This window comes from Pygoscelis adeliae, unplaced genomic scaffold (assembly GCF_000699105.1).
Source record: "Pygoscelis adeliae isolate BGI_AS28 unplaced genomic scaffold, ASM69910v1 Scaffold243, whole genome shotgun sequence".
Classification (NCBI taxonomy): Eukaryota; Metazoa; Chordata; class Aves; order Sphenisciformes; family Spheniscidae; genus Pygoscelis; species Pygoscelis adeliae.
In genome coordinates, this window is record NW_008824363.1 from 274,046 (window position 1) to 292,573 (window position 18,528).

Sequence of the window (18,528 nt, forward strand, 5' to 3'; positions counted from 1 at the left end):
CTTCCCGTCCCACCACCCCTGAGCTGTGGTGGTTTATATCTAGTTCTCTCTGCTGAATCAGAACTCCAGGGGATGCTGGTGGCTGGAAAAAGACTTGTATGCGCTTTCCCTGGCCAGCTCTTCTCTATTCTGGGGAGAAGACCTGGATGTCCCAAAGCCTTCTGTTTTTTCCATAGCAGGGGGAAACATTGACAGGCACCACAGAGAAGAGGAGCCTCACTCCATTTAATGATCTAGTACAGTCAGATTACCCAGGCCATGGTCTGGTCCTTAGTATAAAAATAAAAGGGTACCTAGACCTTGAGTACCTTCCTAGCTCTAGAACCAGAACTGGTTAAATTACTGACAATGACAATAGGAGTTCACGGCTGACCACCATCAGAAAAGAATTGTGCCGGTTCTGTCATTTCTTTGAAACAGGAGAGACTACCTGTTCTGCTGCCTGTTTGGGAGAGGCTTGAATAAACTGAGTTGTTTTCACAGTGTGATCAAAATTCCCTTGACTCAGGGTCTGAGGAACAGATTCCAGGAAGTATCCTAGAGACAACAATTTCTTTAGTCTCCTTGAACCCAGATACTTACGTTTTTATGCTCCGGTGCACATTTTCTATACAAGAATAACACCATAATTATTGAAAAGTTTAACTGCTTTTGCATTTAATGGGTAAGCTAGTAACACTGTTCAAATCTGAAAGGAAAAGGAATTCTTTTCCAGAGGGCCTTTGTAAGTGCCAGTAGTATGCAGTTCTTTCTACTGAGATTACAGAAGGAGACTGCGCAGTGTAGAAGCCAACAGTAGTGAGCAAATAACTTGTATTTGTGCACTGAGATTTTTTTAGGTAGCTTTTACGTTATGTCACTGTTCTGGCATGGTTGCTGTTAAACATACATTATAAAACAAAAGTAAATAGCATGTTAACATTTATTGGTACAGAGTAATTTGAACTGCTGGCATACTTACAGCCACCATGTGATCCACCAGTTTATGCAAGGAGACGGTGACTCATTGCAACCAAAATAAAAACTGTCCCAGGAAGATTTTCTCCTCTTGATCCATAATTATTGATGCAAAGGTGCAACTTAGTAATGGCACGTAGCACTATCTTAAGCAGATCTGTATGGTGTTGGTCAAATACATTTTGAAAACAGCATCGCAAATTTCTGTGTTCATTGCTTCCTACTTATTCTTAGGGAAATGTACTAGTTTAAAAGAAGTGGGTTTTTTGATTGCTAATCCTGTCAACCAGGTTCTGGGAGTTCACAAGAATAGGTGTCCCATTTTGGCTTTGCAGAGGAAACAGGTGAAAAACAGTCGCAGTTTGTTCTTGTGAACAAGTACAAATCTGAATGCAGACACAGCTGAGACTCTATACAATAAGACAACACTGAAGTCTTATTCCTTGCTCTCAATATGAGGCCACAAAGAAGAATAGCATGAAAAAAAGCCAGCAAGCTTTTATATCCCATAGTCCCAGATTAGTATAATTTTGGCTGCATCCTTGTGCCAGGCATCTAGATAGGCAAGGTCATGAGAGCATCCAAAGTCGAGCAGCAGGTTGGAATTGTGAAGTGACCCAAAGCAAAATCAAATGTGTGACCTGAAACTGCTCTTCTCCTTCCCTAAGGGCTTGCCCCAGGCAGTGAATGGATTGGGATGGTATTACCATAATTTTAAAAAAGACTACAGAAAAGCAGCCGAACATTGGTTAATTGCTGAAGAATTGGGAAATCCAGATGCATCGTACAACCTTGGTGTCCTTTATTTAGATGGGATTCACCCTGGAGTACCTGGTAGGAATCAAGTGAGTAAATATTTAATAGTACTATTTCTTACATATGGGCCCAGTTTAGAAGTTTTTGCTTCATTCTTGAGACTGCTGTGTTCACTCTGAGTCGGATTTTGATACCTTTTATCACAAAGGAGGGTGTCACTGCGGGATTCAGTCAGATTGCTTAGAGAGAGATGTTACTCAAATATCTCAGTCATACTTATGTGCGTGTGTTTGTGTTCCTTTAATTTAGAAACAAAGCAGGTGCAGGTTTAGCTCCAGGGACTGCCTCTGCTTTCCTCCTTCCAGTGACACCGGCCAGGATAGTACGTACTCTCACATTGTGTGATCCTACCAGTTTCTCTCAGTTTTAGATTGGAAAGGATATAGGGAAAGGATGCTTTCCACAACAGATGAAAGCAGCAGAACCTTGTCCCTGAACTTGTAATCAGCCATGCTACATTCACATAGCGTCTGTGAACCTAAGAACTGCAGTAAAACACCTTCAAGCCAGACTTCCATATGTAACTGTTTAATATAGTCCTGATAAACTGCACTATTTTGATTTGTCTTTCTGTGACACAGTCCATTTATTTAATTTTGCACATGTAAATGAGAAAAGTTATTTCCCCCTAATAGGAAGGGTCTACTTTGGTTATATTTCTTTTAATTAACTTTGAAAAAAATGCTCTGTGTAGGTAGTTCACGACCGACAGCACAAACATAGTGAGGTAGGCTGTAATAAATACAAGCAGACCTTGTGCTTGGAGCTAAAAGATGTTTCCAGTGTGGCCTTTGAGTTCTGAAATCTGGATAAACTCCAGACAGCAAGCATTTCTGCTGCCAAGAGCAGCAGTGCTCACTGACACATGCATTTGACAAACACGTTTTCCTTCCCTGGGGACCAAAACACTCATTTCGGAGTGGACTGATTATAAGAGTACACCTAAAAGTGCCCAGGTTTCTTTATTCACCAAAGCCATGGGAACGAAGTACTTTGTTGTGGTTGTGATGGATACTCTGAAGTCCATGCTCACTCACAGAAAACGTATATCGATTGTTAAAAATTTCCTGAAATAAATTATTTCAGGCTGTATGCTGCTTTGGTTCACATTACAGATTACTGTTTCTGAGTGTAAAACACGGAGAGTCACACAGGACTCCCGCTTCTGTGGCCCTGCCTCTGCCTACTCAGCCGCCGTTATCTTTTATAAGCCAGTTTCAGCGGCTTGAGCACTGTGGTTGTGTACTCCTGGACATACTGAGCAGTGCCACTGCTCCCCAGCCTTCACTTGGGCATTGCCAGTGTAAAAGTCCCGTTCTGTCTCTTCTCCAGGATTCCTTATTAATCTCCCTACTAGTGAATAACTAATTTTACTTTTGTCAGTGCACACAAGACTTGTATGCTACCAGTTCTTAGTTACACATTTAGACTCTTTTCTATTTGACATTCAATGTATTACCAGAATTCATGTTTTTAAAAACCTTTTTCCAGCCTAAACTATTAAAAAGTTAGAAGAAAGGAATTCAGTTCGCCTGAGTATATTAAAAGTAGTTAAACTGGCTTGCCCTCGTTAGCCAATTGCCTCTTTGAATTCATTTGATGAGTCCTGGGAAACAAAACTCAATAAACATTAATAATGCAGAGTTGCTAATTGTGTCTTGTTTCTTCACAGACAGTTGCTGCACGCTATTTCTATAAAGCTGCCCAAGGAGGACATATAGAAGGCACTTTACGATGTTCTCTGTACTACATCACAGGAAATATGGAAGACTTCCCTAGAGATCCAGAAAAAGCTGTAATGTAAGGAATGAAACCATTTGTTAAAGGAGAATATATTTCTGGTGGGATTATTTTGATTATTGGTGATTTTTTAAGTACATAGTCTAAATATCTTGTACTTCATGGTGCTTACCTCCTCAACACAAGGTTCTTCTGCAGTGAAGTTTGATCCACATGAATATGTGTATCATTTAAATGACCAGTAGATTTTGAGAGATGCTGAGTACTTCTAGTACTTTTTTCTTCTGGAACAACTCAGAGAGGTTGTATCTAACAAAGCAATGCTTATTTGATTTTCAAGAAAGATCAGGCGCCTGATGGAGAAGAATTGGTATTTTGCATCAAGAAAAAGACAGATAATTAGTTACAGCACTTACTAACTTATGTTTGTTTTCTTAAAAAAAACCAAAAAAAAAGTAAGTAATTTTGCCAAGAAAAAACATAGGATGTCTCTGGTGTGCTCATGGAGATGAATGGACAAAATGTTCTCATTCAGTCAACAGTTACAAGACGACTGCAGCAATTACTGTGAAATCCGATAGTTTCCCTTATGGAAGAAGTCAGAAGGTGATCCCATATCCTTTTGTGTCCTTTGAGTCAGTGTGAGTTGGGATAACATTACTGGAGCACAGCTGTTCATTTTTTATCATTTGTTCTTTTCTACAGCTGGGCAAAACACATTGCAGAGAAGAACGGCTACTTAGGTCATGTCATCAGAAAAGCTCTCAATGCTTATCTGGAACTTTCATGGTATGTTCGTTCTGTTCTCTTCAAGTTCATTTTCTATTTTTCACTTATTTCATAGCATGATAAAATAATTAACATTGGGCCGTCACCTCAAAAAAACACAAATAGCAGCACCACTGAAATCAGTAGCAAAACACCCATTGACATAAAGGGAAGGAAGAGTTGACCTGAAGCATAATTCAACAGTTCTGACAGAATCAAGTGAAAAAGAGGGGGTTTGTAGAGTGAAATAGTGTTGTATCTGCTGTCTGTGATTTTCATCCAGTGGTAGTACTGTAGTGTGTAATGTGCACTGGATTAGCCAGAGGAACGCCTTTCACTTTTAATATTCTCTCTGTTCCAAAAGCCATACGTCGCTTTCTCTCTTCTGTGTAATTCCATGTCATGAAAACTCGGGCTGCTGGATTAGATTTATTCTTTTTTTGTATATGGTTAATATTATCTTTTCTGTAAAATATAATAGGAGGCTACAACATCCAATGAGCCAACCAACAGGTTTCAAAATAGCCTCCAGGTTAATGCTCCATTTTTGCAGCGACCTGTAGGCATGAGCATCAGATACTGTACGTGCAGGCATCAGACTGTCATATGTGATTAAGACAATGGCTCGTTTAGTCCTGCAGCCTCACCCTGCTAGTACTTAATTAGTGCTTTAGGCTTAGGAGATCTACAAGAAACTGTCAGTGGACTGTTCTGGAGTAACCCATTCCTAGAAGTTTCTTTTTATTTGGTCCGTCACATACATTTCTCCTGAGACTTGACCTCACTTTTCAACACTGAAAAACTCTCAGTTAATATTTTTGTAGCACGTTCTGATGTACAAGCCTGTGACTCTACCCAGCTCACTCTGCATACAGTCGCATGAAAGTCCTGTGAACGTGACAGGTAGAGTGTTAAGATCCCAGAAGGTCTGGTCTCAACAGCTAGGAGGAAAAACCTGCTGGAATCCCAGCTGAGATGCCAGTGACTGGGAGTGTATGGGTCATTACTTATAAATATGAGTCCTAGTCATCTCTGGTTTTAGGAGTATGTTCATGTTGAAATCTTTGCTTCTGAATATTTCTTCAGGTACCTTGCACAGGTGTAAATTGTTACACTGCCAAGCAGACCAAGTAATATGTGTTCCTCAGTTGTTGGTGTTAGCAGCCACATGTTCTACACACCTGTTAGTCATGGTAGTTTGATCTTCAGAGACTGATTTAAAGGCCTTAAATGTAGTTTCTTTTCTGAAATGCCCTTTGAGACTTAAGGATCAGAAGAACTAACTTCCCAACTTAGGTATCCTGAATTCCTTCTGTGGTGCCAGGTCTCCGTTGTCCCAGATGTTTTTACAGGGCAAGTACAAGGAAGAATTTGTAATCTTGCAGAAGCAGTTGGGAAAGAGGAGGTTACACCTGCTAATTCTGTAAGAGCAACTGCTTTCACAATTTAATTTAAAGTTTCTTTGCTTAAGCACCTACTCTTGAAGTCAAATGCATATTTAACCATATTTGCTTCCAGTTAAACAAACCATTGAGCCCTGAAACCTGCCATGCTTTTAGCTTTGCGTTGTGGAGGAAATCACTGGAAGCATGACCGTTTAATTGGAAGCTTTAGTAGGAAAAAAGTACCCCAAGTGTTTTTTTAATCTTGTCATTTTAAAACCAAACACATGTTTTTAAAGACTTCCTCTTAATTTTGAATGCTTAGTCTTCATAATATTGAGTAGATGAGTGACAAAGAACATGAAAGAGGTGCTCTGCTGGAACCATGAGCAGCACCGTACCACTGTGTTGCAATACTGAATTGCTATACTGCAAATGTAAAATTAGCTTTTATTACTTGCTTTACAGTCAGTGAGGTGCCTGGAGTCCACAGAGGGACTGAGACTGTTATTTTATTCACACATTCAAATATAATGAGAGATAATTCCTGTTCCAAAGAGCCCATAGTCTAAAAGGACAAGACAAACAAGTCATAGAAATAAAAGGATAAAGCATACCAAAGAAGTACTCAGATGAACGTTTGACAGATATATACACAGCTAAGTTAATTACAGATTTTTTTTTTTTAAGTGGAGGAGGTAAGAGTCTTTTAAGAATGTTTTATCTGAAACATTTAAATAGATAATTGAGCTCAATATCAATTCAACTTTATCATCGGTCTTGCACTTAGAGTAAATGCACACTGGAGCCAATCTAGCTTCAATGCAAGAGAGAAAACGGTGCAAATTCTTGAGATCCAGCATGGCTTGTTACACCAAGTATTGCCAGTAGATGTAGCTGTTGCATGGGTTTGCCAGCCTCTTGCTTTTAAACCTTGTACCAAAATTTTGCTCTTAGGTGATTTTACCAATTTATTTAGTGTGGGGGTTTTTTAACTATAACTAAAATACATGTTATTTTTGTTAAGTTTTTCACTAATTTGTTTTATCTAATGTTAGGCATGAAGCTCTGCTACATTATGTTTTAGCAGCTGAAACTGGGATTGAAGTGTCACAGTCAAATTTAGCACACATCTGTGAAGAAAGACCAGTAAGTAAATGTATTCACAACTCATTATCCTAAAAGGAACACTTGTTAATAATAATGTGATCCTAGTCTCTTATCTGTGATATGAATGGATCAATTATTTTCTTTCCAGGACCTAGCAAGGAAATACCTAGCAACTGATTGTGTTTGGAGATACTACAATTTCTCTGTTTCTCAAGTCAATGCACCCTCATTTGGTATGAATAAGGAATTCTTTCTGAATTTTAATTTTACCTTTTTTTTATTTCAAATACTGTATTTGTTTCAACTTCTATGTGAGTGAGCAAGTTAAGGGGAAGAGTAATCCCTGCTTATTATACATTTCCTTTTTAGTGTTTTTATAGGAATATCAGGAGGAAAAAAGGTGTATTAAGTCTTGTGTTTCAGCACAGCTTTTTTATGGCATAAAATTTGAATAAAATAAAATAAAAAAGCTAATCCCTGAGAAGGGGCTAGATATTTAGGAGCCTGAGCAACTGACTCAAGGTTTAAGAAAAAAAAATAGCAGTAGACTTTAGGAGCTCATGCTGTTTAGTTTATCAAAGAGAAAATCTAAAAGCAAATATACTTCCATATCATAATTGAGTCATGAGAAACTAATGAAGGCTAAAGGATTCCTTATCTAATTTGTTATGAGTTTTTCTGTTAGGGTACAGAGTTTATCAACGTTGGCACAGCTTACCTTGGGGAACTAAAGGATTCTGTTTAAAAAAAAAAAAAGCCTTTCTGGAAGAGAAGGTTTATTTACATATAAGCTACATTCCTCTGGCCTTAAATTTTACTACATCTGTGACTTTAGTGACTAAGTCATTTTGGTGCCTTTGAAAGAGTTATTCAGTATTTGAAAACATTGATCTGATTGTCTCACCAGAAGGTTTAAGTGCTTTGTAATAAGCACATGGAAAAGTGCTTATTTATTTATATTAAAAGTAAAAATAATTCAAGCTATTCATTAAATACACAGCAGCATGGAAACTGAATACCACATTGATACAGCCTGAAGCCACAGGAGCTGACAAACCCTGTTAGCTTTCATGAGGAGTTTGCAGATGCCTTAGCAAGGTGCAGTTTGGATGACCCTTTGGCAGATGCACTGGTAGAATCTTATATTAGAGAAGCTTCTGAAGGCCAGACTCATGGGGTGAGACTGTGATTCCATTCAAGTAAAGGAGAGAAGACTTGCTGGCTTCAACAGGGGAAGGATGTTAGTACTTTATCTTTTCCTCTGAGTTTTATCTCAGACCCCTCTCTGCAGTAGTGAAGGATCAAATCCCCAGTGTAGGGCCTGGCACAGAGAGTCTAACCCTGGCAGCAGAGATTCCCAGGGCTACATTATCAGTGCAATACAGGGTGACCTCAAGGCCACTGCTTATTGCGGGAGTCCTCTCTGGGCCAGGACTACAATGACGCAGTTGGTATGGTTGAGGGGAACTCTCTTGATGATTCACTACAGCGTTCATGGCCTTCCATTCTGCATTTGTGCCAGCCCATCCATGTAGTCTTTCTGTCTTTGCTTTTGGGTCAGTGACCAACTTGCTTCCTGGAAGAGCTCTGCTGTACTCCACTGTAAAAACAGGTGGGATTTCTAGAGGTGTAGAAGTGTTTCAAACCATTTGGGGAAAAGCTTAGGTCAGGTAAGTGTAGACATAGTCATGGGAGTTTTTAAACTCTTTAGCATAGATTAGTGCAATGTTACGCTTACTCCTGTCTGGGTCAATGCCCACTCTGTTGGTGCATTTCATTACTGTGCAATATCACAGAAAGATGTTTGTAAAATATTTGCTGGGCTTTGCTTCCTTCTAGACCAGGAAATTCTATACCTGTTGTTGTCCTGGGTTGGGCTGGATTTGAAACTAATGAAATTATCATCAGCAAAGTTCTGTAACTTTTGGGATGGGTTCAGCTACCATGGTGACAGGTACAGAAAAAGCACTTAGACAGCATGTTTTTAAGTCTCATCAAGTTAGTAGGGCTAACATGAATAATAAGGCTACAGGTTGCCCAAAGACAAATTCAGCAAGTGAAGAAGGAAGACAGTATTAAAGTTTCTAAGTCTTAGTTTTTGTAAAAGTAGCGATATCATTCACTAAATTCATTAAAGAGGAACCATGAGAAATTTCAGCCAGGATAAATGTTTTCAGTAGTCAGTCTGATGTAAAGTAGCTACAGAGACAACCAGAGAGAAAGAGTACCTTTTTTTTTTTTAATATGCTGCTTTAAATAGAATCACTATTAGCTTCTCCATCACATTAATAGTTGGTTAATTTTACCTCTACAAATACTCTAAATGATCTGTTACTGGTTTCTTCCACAGCTTATTTGAAGATGGGTGATTTCTACTACTATGGTTACCAGAACCAGTCTAAAGACCTTGAGCTCTCAATACGGATGTACGCACAAGCTGCATTAGAGGGAGATTCACAGGTGGGTCTGCAGTTGTAATGTGTTTATAAAAAAACATCAGTTTAGAACAATCTGAGGATTCACATGCGACTGGTTATTCTTCTTGGCTACATCCATGTGCTGAAGAGACCTGCTAGAGTAAGTTATAATTATTTCAAAATACCATATGAGTCAGTAGTTGCTGTTTCATGATAATAAAAGGTAAACCTAGCATACATGGACTGTCCTAGAATTAAGCTGTTTTGAAAGCTAAAGGTGAATGGCCTAATTCAGTGCTACCCTACCTTGACACAATTGATTCTGTTGTGACCTTGGTATTTTTGCTTCTGCAAGGGGAAGAATTAATAGACTGCTGAGTTTTATTTCAGTCCTATGCTCTGCTATTTTAGGAAATAAACGAGACGACTGGTCCATTTCCCTTGGTATATTGAGGGAATCCTAAGGTGAATTTTCTTCACTCCACCAACAAAAGCTTCATCTTAAAATGTTTTATAATGAAAAGATACACCATGTCACATTACCAAAGACATGGAGTGTTTCAACACTGAGTGTCCTGCCCTCAGACCCTCCTGAAGTGTCCTAGGTGCGACATTCTGTTCTCCTTGACCCTATATAGTATAGTAGTATCTTGTATGTGAATTTGTTAGAGGTAGCATAGTTGGGTTCTGTTTTGAGGATATTGGGACAAAACATTACTGCTAAACTAGCAAAGGAAAGAAGAGAGGCATGAACAATTACTTTAAAGTATGAAAGCCAAACTGATGGGGAATCCTATAATACATCTGATGTGTGTTCATCTTCATGGCTTTGAAAAGACATAGGGATGCCTAAGACTTGTCAAAACTATAAGATTAAGGATGTAAATTGTGTGGATCAAATTTCTGCTCTCAGTTTCACTATTCAGATTGCTATTGATCTATAGAGCTATGTGGAGAGGTATTAAACAATAACGGAACAGGAATCCATTTCTGCTTTCATTCTAGATTTCCCTAGTAGATAAAAGATTACAGTGTGATATGGTGGCTGTGTTTAAAGAGCAACTATAAATGAGAAAGCTCAGATCTTTTTCCAGATGGTTTCTAAGAAAACAGTGTCACGACAAATGAATGCTAATGCTTTTGCATTTTCAGTATTTATCTGGGTATATGGTTAGGAGAGAAGGCTCTTGTAATTACTCAGTGAAGATCACATTATACTAAATGAATTTATAGAAGATAGTTATAATTATTTAGATACTTGATGCTTACATTAGACCTTAAATATTCATGTGAAAAATTAATGGTTAAAAAGTGTGTGTACTTTTTTATTGTTAGGGTTTCTTTAATTTGGCCCTTGTCATGGAAGAGGGCAACTCCATACCTTCCTACATTCTGGATCACTTGGAAATTGATCAGGCATTGCATTCTAGTAATACTTCACTTCTTCAGGAACTTTATTACAGGTGAGTCTTTTTTTCCTCTTAATCAGCACCTTCTGTTTTTCCATGTGAGTAGCATTTACTCTGGAGAACAGCAACTTCTGTAATTATTAGCTTTGTTCACTTGTATGATTTAAGGCAGATTAAGGTCAGCATGCTTGAAATGCTTAAACTGCCTAAATATATTTCAGTTTATGCCTGTTTTGAGAGACCTGATTATATGTGGTTACCTGAAATAGCAGGGACTAGATTTAATGATCCAGGAGATCTTTTCCAATTCTGTATATTTAAGTAAGTTCCTAAGTTAGGCACTGACAATTTGTTTGCTGTCCAAAAGAATCTTTTCATGATAAATATAGCATAATTTGAATGCGGAATTTAAAAGTCTGTAATTGGGATAATAGCAGTCCTTCCTATTTATTCTGCAAAGACGTTCCAGCCTGTTTCTGCTCACACTGTGCCCCAGAGCATCCTGGCACAGATGTTGTGGCGCAGAATATTAGATATGTGAGAAGGTTACGCATCTACTGTCTGAACTGCCTGTGCCAGCACTGTTCATGCGCAAACCACCTAGAGACCTCTGGTTCCGGTACAGAACTTAGGTTTCCTTTACCCGGGTAAAGCAACACATGTTGCAAAGCACAGTGGGAATGGGAAGCTTACACAATATTTGGTGGATTTTTGGAATTGCCTTTCAGATATTTAAAGAAGGAGGAGTTGATGGTTAATACATGAGGCTGTGAACCAGGAATGAGTGGTTTATCTTCTGTTTCACTACTGAGTGTTGTGTGACCCAAAACAAGTGGAGATGATATCAACATTAAAACCTCATTTGTCAATTCACTGAAATTGTTCTTCACTGCAGTTAGCCTGAACTTGTACCCTAAATTACCTCCACTCCATATGAAATTACCAGTCAGGTAAATAGGGCTTCTGGACCAGGTGGTCCATCTGGGATTGTAAGCTTGAGTCTGAATTCTGCCTTCACTCGGGCTGAATCTGTCTGCTTTGCAGTTAGAATAACTCCAGAGCTGACAGCGCTGCAGGGATTTCCCATCATCATACACTTTTGTCCAGAAGGGCACATACTTTTACATACACACACTCACCCCACCCTCCTTCTCAGCTTGGTAGAAAAGAATCAGTTGTGGCTTAAAATAGGTGCCTGTGGTTTAGCTGTTTAAACTGCCCTAGTTGGTGAAGTCCTAACTGATGGAACTGAGAAGCAGTTCAGCTCACCCCACAACGGATACCTCGTAGCTAGTCAGATAAAGCACTCTTTAAGCTCTGACTGCATTATGTAGAATCATAGAATCATAGAATCATTAAGGTTGGAAGAGACCTCTAAGATCATTGAGTCCAACCGTCAACCCAACACCACCACACCCACTAAACCATGTCCCTAAGCGCCTCATCTACATGTCTTTTAAATACCTCTAGGGATGGTGACTCAACCACTTCCCTGGGCAGGCTATTCCAATGTTTAACCACTCTTTCAGTAAAGACATTTTTCCTCACATCCAGTCTAAACCTCCCCTGGCGCAACTTGAGGCCATTTCGTCTTGTCCTATCGCTAGTTACTTGGGAGAAGAGACTGACACCCACCTCGCTACAACCTCCTTTCAGGTAGTCGTAGAGAGCAATGAGGTCTCCCCTCAGCCTCCTTTTCTCCAGGCTAAACAACCCCAGTTCCCTCAGCCGCTCCTCATAAGACTTGTTCTCCAGACCCCTCACCAGCCTCGTTGCCCTTCTCTGGACACGCTCCAGCACCTCAACGTCCTTCTTGTAGTGAGGGGCCCAAAACGGAACACAGTATTCGAGGTTCCAACATCTCAACATCCTTCTTGTAGTGAGGGGCCCAAAACTGAACACAGTATTCGAGGTGCGGCCGTACCAGTGCTGAGTACTATCACTTCCCTGCTCCTGCTGGCCACACTATTTCTGACGCAGGCCAGGATGCCATTGGCCTTCTTGGCCACCTGGGCACACTGCCACCTCATGTTCAGCCGGCTGTCGACCAGTACCCCCAGGTCCTTTTCCGCCAGGCAGCTTTCCAGCCACTCTTCCCCAAGCCTGTAGCGCTGCATGGGGTTGTTGTGGCCGAAGTGCAGGACCCGGCACTTGGCCTTGTTGAATCTCATACAGTTGGCCTGGGCCCATCGATCCAGCCTGTCCAGGTCCCTCTGCAGAGCCTTCCTACCCTCGAGCAGATCAACACTGCCGCCCAACTTGGTGTCGTCTGCAAACTTACTGAGGGTGCACTCGATCCCCTCATCCAGATCATTGATAAAGATATTAAACAGAACTGGCCCCAATACTGAGCCCTGGGGAACACCGCTCGTGACCGGCCGCCAACTGGATTGAACTCCGTTCACCACAACTCTCTGGGCCCGGCCGTCCAGCCAGTTTTTGACCCAGCGCAGAGTACACCTGTCTAAGCCATGAGCCGCCAGCTTCTCTAGGAGAATGCTGTGGGAGACGGTGTCAAAGGCCTTACTGAAGTCCAGGTAGACCACATCCACAGCCTTTCCCTCATCCACTAGGCGGGTCACCTGGTCATAGAAGGAGATCAGGTTGGTCAAGCAGGACCTGCCTTTCATGAACCCGTGCTGGCTGGGCCTGATCCCCTGGTTGTCCCGCTCATGCCTTGTGAGTGCCCTCAAGATGAACTGCTCCATAATCTTCCCCGGCACCGAGGTCAGGCTGACAGGCCTGTAGTTCCCCGGATCCTCCTTCCGGCCCTTCTTGTAGATGGGCGTCACATTAGCCAAGCCTCCAGTCGTCCGGGACCGCGATCTCCTCCGCCAGCTCTCTCAGCAACCTCGGGTGGATCCCATCTGGCCCCATAGACTTGTGAGCATCCAGGTGGCATAGCAGGTCGTTGACTGCTTCCTCTTGGATTATGGGGGGGTTCATCCTGCTCGCCATCCCTGTCTTCCAGCTCAGGGGGCTGAGTACCCTGAGGATAACTGGTCTGCCTGCTAAAGACTGAGGCAAAGAAGGCATTGAGTACCTCAGCCTTTTCCTCATCCTTGGTGACAATGTTCCACCCCGCATCCCATAAAGGATGGAGATTCTCCTTGGCTCTCTTCTTGTCATTAATATATGTAGTACTCCATTGTCTCTAAAGGGGGTTTAGACACCAGTCTCCTGCATAGGAAACTAAATTTTGTATGTCTAATCTTGAATCAAGTCTTACTGCTGTTAACTCACATTAGTTAGAACAAAGTGTCTTGGGTGTGACCTTGCACTGTGACTGCTTGGCAAGGGTAGCCTGGATGCTTAGACCCATTGTTGACTAATATAAGAAAATAAAAATATACTCCTAGGGTAAGGTATTCTGTACTTAATGAGGTTAATCTGGTATTTCTATGAATTTTTACTTCACCATCTGTGAGATAGTGATGATAATATCTGCTTGTTTTTCTGGGTTACTGAGGTTTGCTGCAAACCCAGTTGAGATTCCCAGATGACAGATGCCACAAAATTGGAGAGCAGGACTAATTAGTTGTTTTAATCTTCTTTTTGTAGGTGCTGGAATAATAGTAACCAAGAATCAATTAGTCCATGCTCATTAGCATTGCTTTATTTTTACATGAGAGTTTTCTGGAACAATATTTTACAATCTACTCTGGTATGTATTATTCCTTTGGTACATACGCAGTTCATTTGGAGTACTACCTTGGCTTTGCACTGCTCTGATGTGTGTTTTTAAACTTACTGTCACAGATCTACTTCATGGGAACCTTTCTTTTATCGATTCTGGTTGCATTTGCAGTGCAGTATTTCCAGTCTTTATCTGGTAAGTATTTGTCGTAGTAAAACCGAAGAAAGAGGAGTGATCTTGTTATTTCAGTGAAAACTTCAAAAATAAAAGCAGGGATTCTAGATTTGGTAGAGCTACCTCTGAACAGCAACTTCTTTGACACGCAAGTCATTTTTTGATCATTGAAACGGGGTGGATAAAGCGAGGCATAGGTTTAAACCTATTGGTTTCTGGAGAATTTCCTTTGATAAAGGAGATTCTTAATAAAAACATTAACTGCAGGAGATTATGACTGGAAATAACAGATTATTTCCTATGTCTCAGCATGCAGTATTGTTAGAGTAATTATATGACTTTGATTTCATACGTTGTCTCCGCAATGTGCGATGAGACTGTGTTCCCTGTTTCATATGACTGGATCCATTCAGGTACAAGGTGGGAGAAAAAGTGAGGTTCAGAAAGCTGGTGCACTGGCGTAACTTAGGAGGAGGCAGTTCAGCCTCTTCAGACCAGTAACAGAATCAGTAAGTACAGTCAATCAGCACTTGCAGACTCCTGCTGTCCTAAACTAGAAAGGTTTGCTGTATGTTCTCTGTTCTGATGGGACGGAGAATATAAGGGACAGAAAACCAAATGCCAGACTTCAGTCTTTTATAACTCCCATTATTTTCTCACCATATTGAAAGAGATAGCGGAGACAAAACTACATTGCTCAGGAAAGGGAAAAACACCTCTACCATCACATGCAAAAAAAAAAAAAGAGTCGTCATTTAAAAAGCATTGCCAGCTTCAACCAAGTGTTTCACTTTAAATTGCAAGGCCGGATCTTGATTGGGAAGTTGTGAAATGAATATTACCAGTTATGAAAAGAATTTCTTCCACTAAATACATTTTCTTATGTTGTGGTTTAACCCCAGTAGGTAGCTTAAGCGTATGTCAGAAAATACTGTTTTCTGAGATATTTCTGTAATAAAATACAGAAAAGATTACTTTCCACGTTGACAACCCACACCTACTATAGGGAATAGTATTTAAAAAACCAAAAAACTATTAAATGTAAAAAGATTATTTGAATTTTATAATTCCTAGATAGCATTTAAGACATGTAGCTGTGAATCATATGCTGATTATGGAAGTAATTCTGAAACCCTGCTTTCCTTTCTTACCAGCTATAATTGATGTAAACTCGGGAATCATACTACATATGTACAAAGTATGTAGTAAAAGCTACAGCTATTCTTCTTTCAATATTTCATAACATTTGAGTATTATCTTTATATTGTGATTTTATATCCACATAATATTTAAGTATTGATGAATAGACTTCCTAGACAAAGTGAGGTCTTTTTTAATCATTTCTTTTGATGTTTTTCCGAAGCCCGTAATTCTCCTGGAACAAGATCAGAACCATCGTCAGATGAACCTTCTTCCTCAAGGAATAGCAATGAGGATGCTACCAGTCTAGTACAGCCAGACGAATCTACTTTTTCAAATGATTTAGCACAGCAGGATTCGAACCCTCAGAATCCTCTTGTTATGAGCTGAAGAGTAGTTTTCTTAAGGTTTATGTCCCGTTGGGAAGATGGGATATCAACAACCACAAATCAGCCTAACCTATTGGTGGCATTAATAATGCAGTCCAACAGCTAAAATGGTATGGGAATTCACTGATCTAATTTCTCCACTCTAGAGGAAAACCACCTCTACAATTTATTTAACACTCCAAACAGATAATGCAGATTATCTCACTATACCCAACACACGATCATACTGTATTTCATTGAAGGACTGGAAGAAAACATGCAAAGACTTTGCCTAATTGAAGAATGAGCAAACTTCCCACTGGTTTTGATGAAGAAGAAATTTTACTCAGATATCTAATATTTTATTAAATTGTCTTCACTGCATTTCAGCTTATTTTACTGGTGAAGTTACCAGAGTTTTCTGAGTTGGAAGCATGGAAGTGATACAGAAGTGAAAGCCAGTCACCAACACTTTTCCAAGTTCCATGGCACACCTGCCAGAACTTCGGTACAAGCAGTAATAACAATTACTTTTTTGGCATTTTATATTCCATCCTAACTCTTTGATATGAAAAGCTTGTGTTTTGTTTTGAAAGAAAAACACCAGGAAGATTTGCAATATGATCACAACGTAGTAGTTCTGCTGGCTAACCCTTGAAATCTCAAAGTTTCACGAGTGTCAGCAATTCCCTGGAGGACACAGCAGTTAATGTTTCCCGCTCTGCCAAAGAAAGTAGCTTCCCTAATGAATAAATAAAAGAAAACTTAAGTGTGAACGGGTGACACAAAGTGAATGAAAAATTTGTTTTTGGATTCTTACATAGATAACATTGGAAAGGATTTATTTCATGTTCTGCAGTAACTTAAAGACACCTGTTTAAATGACAGTTTTTTTGGTAAATGTTAGATGGGATATATGGATAATAAATATGGAGTGCAAATACCTGACAGCTTTAAATCAGGCAGAAGGCAAGTGGCTGTAGGAAAGGTCTGACCTTTAAAGCAAGTGTCCATGCACCTCTGCAAAATTATGTAGATCACAGACTATAAATTACATCAATCTATGCATTATTGAGGGTTAAATCCACTCTCCTTGCACTACATTATTTACTCTTGTAAATAAAAATATTTTTCTAATTCAGCCTCTATGTGAAGGATTTTTTTTTTTTAAAGCATCTGTCAGATGAAATTCTCTCATGATAATATCTTGCTGTTGCAAATTCTCAAGAACATTATTTAGGTGTCTGTTTTCTTAGCTTCAGATGGGACAATGAACCTTTGCTTTCTTTGAGGAATACAGCATTCCCACAGAGCAGACCTGGAAGCGGTTTTGGTTTGTTTTTCAATCAATACATGGGATTTTTCAGTAAGAAAGGAATTAAAGGAGGAAAAAAACCAAAACAAAAAAGACCCCAACACCTTCAAGAGAGATTAAAATATATATATATAAATGTAGGTATACACATATCATCAGGGTATGTTTCTCTTGCAGAAAACTGAAAATTCAAAAGTGTTTGGAGAAGAGTTGATACTTCGCGATAGCAGTTCCATTGAGTAAGCAAGGGGGAAAAAATCCAGATGTTGAAGCTTTTTTCTCTCCACACATATAATGAGAAAGTGAATTGTGTACCATGTTACTGATTTTTTTCATTTATTTGAGCAAGAACGGTGCAAATAGAGTACTTTTTGTTCTTAGTACAGTTGTATATAGAGGCCATGTAACACATTTTGTTGTGCTTTTTATGGATAGCTTGGTATTCCTTTCTACTAAGTATTTTGAAGTGTTACAAAGGAGCTTCACTTTTACATCCTAAACAGTTGTGGACTTGCAGGGGTTATATGCTGTGCTTTTGGTATCTATTGCAAATAGATCACTAGGATTTTTTGTCTGTTTTGAGTTGCAAGACCTTGTGTGGCTAAGTGTGATTATATCAAATCCCTTAACACAGATGTGTGGATATTTTAAGAATACTCTCAACTTTACATTTATCACTTAATAAAAGAAAATAGTGTGCATTTGTAGTAAAGCTGGCAAGGTCAGCTGCCTGAACCCGGAGATATTGCAGAAAGTCAAGTGTAGCCTTTGAAGACGAGTGGACAGTTTTCACAACATAGGCATGAGGTTAGGCACAAAGTGGCACGTACAGTTAGGGTGGTCACAAAAATCCCTAACTATTGGGACATGCATATGGCAAGTCTTGCTTGTAGTAAGCCCCACGCATAAGATGGATTTATTATTGTCATGGTTTAACTTCAGTCGGCAACTGAGTACCACACAGCTGCTTGCTTACTCCCCCTCCCCCCCACAGTGGGATGGGGGAGAGAATTGGAAGAGTAGAAGTGAGAAAAACTCGTGGGTTGAGATAAAAACAGTTTAATAATTGAAATAAAATAATAACAACAATAATAATGTAATAATAATAATAAAGTACAAAGCAAGTGATGCACAGTACAATTGCTCACCACCCGCCAACCGATGCCCAGCCAGTCCCCGAGCAGCAGCCGCCCCCCGGCCAGCTTTCCCCAGTTTATGTACTGAGCATGACAGCACATGGTATGGAATGTCCCTTTGGCCAGTTTGGCTGTGCCCCCTCCCAGCTTCTTGTGCAC

At 39.9% G+C, this 18,528-nt stretch overlaps 1 protein-coding gene across 1 annotated transcript in view; it reads left to right on the top strand.

Moving 5' to 3' along the window:
• The window catches only part of SEL1L3 (sel-1 suppressor of lin-12-like 3 (C. elegans)), a 38,489-nt gene extending 21,431 nt beyond the window's left edge, over nucleotides 1-17,058 (top strand). Inside the window, exons 15-24 of the mRNA XM_009319883.1 lie at nucleotides 1,626-1,802; nucleotides 3,446-3,573; nucleotides 4,219-4,302; nucleotides 6,722-6,812; nucleotides 6,922-7,006; nucleotides 9,124-9,233; nucleotides 10,526-10,653; nucleotides 14,161-14,263; nucleotides 14,359-14,431; nucleotides 15,774-17,058. Of these exons, the coding sequence (XP_009318158.1) occupies nucleotides 1,626-1,802; nucleotides 3,446-3,573; nucleotides 4,219-4,302; nucleotides 6,722-6,812; nucleotides 6,922-7,006; nucleotides 9,124-9,233; nucleotides 10,526-10,653; nucleotides 14,161-14,263; nucleotides 14,359-14,431; nucleotides 15,774-15,940 (1,146 nt within the window). The 3' untranslated portion in view covers nucleotides 15,941-17,058. The remainder of the gene's footprint in view (nucleotides 1-1,625; nucleotides 1,803-3,445; nucleotides 3,574-4,218; nucleotides 4,303-6,721; nucleotides 6,813-6,921; nucleotides 7,007-9,123; nucleotides 9,234-10,525; nucleotides 10,654-14,160; nucleotides 14,264-14,358; nucleotides 14,432-15,773) is intronic.
• Nucleotides 17,059-18,528: the final 1,470 nt, after the last annotated feature.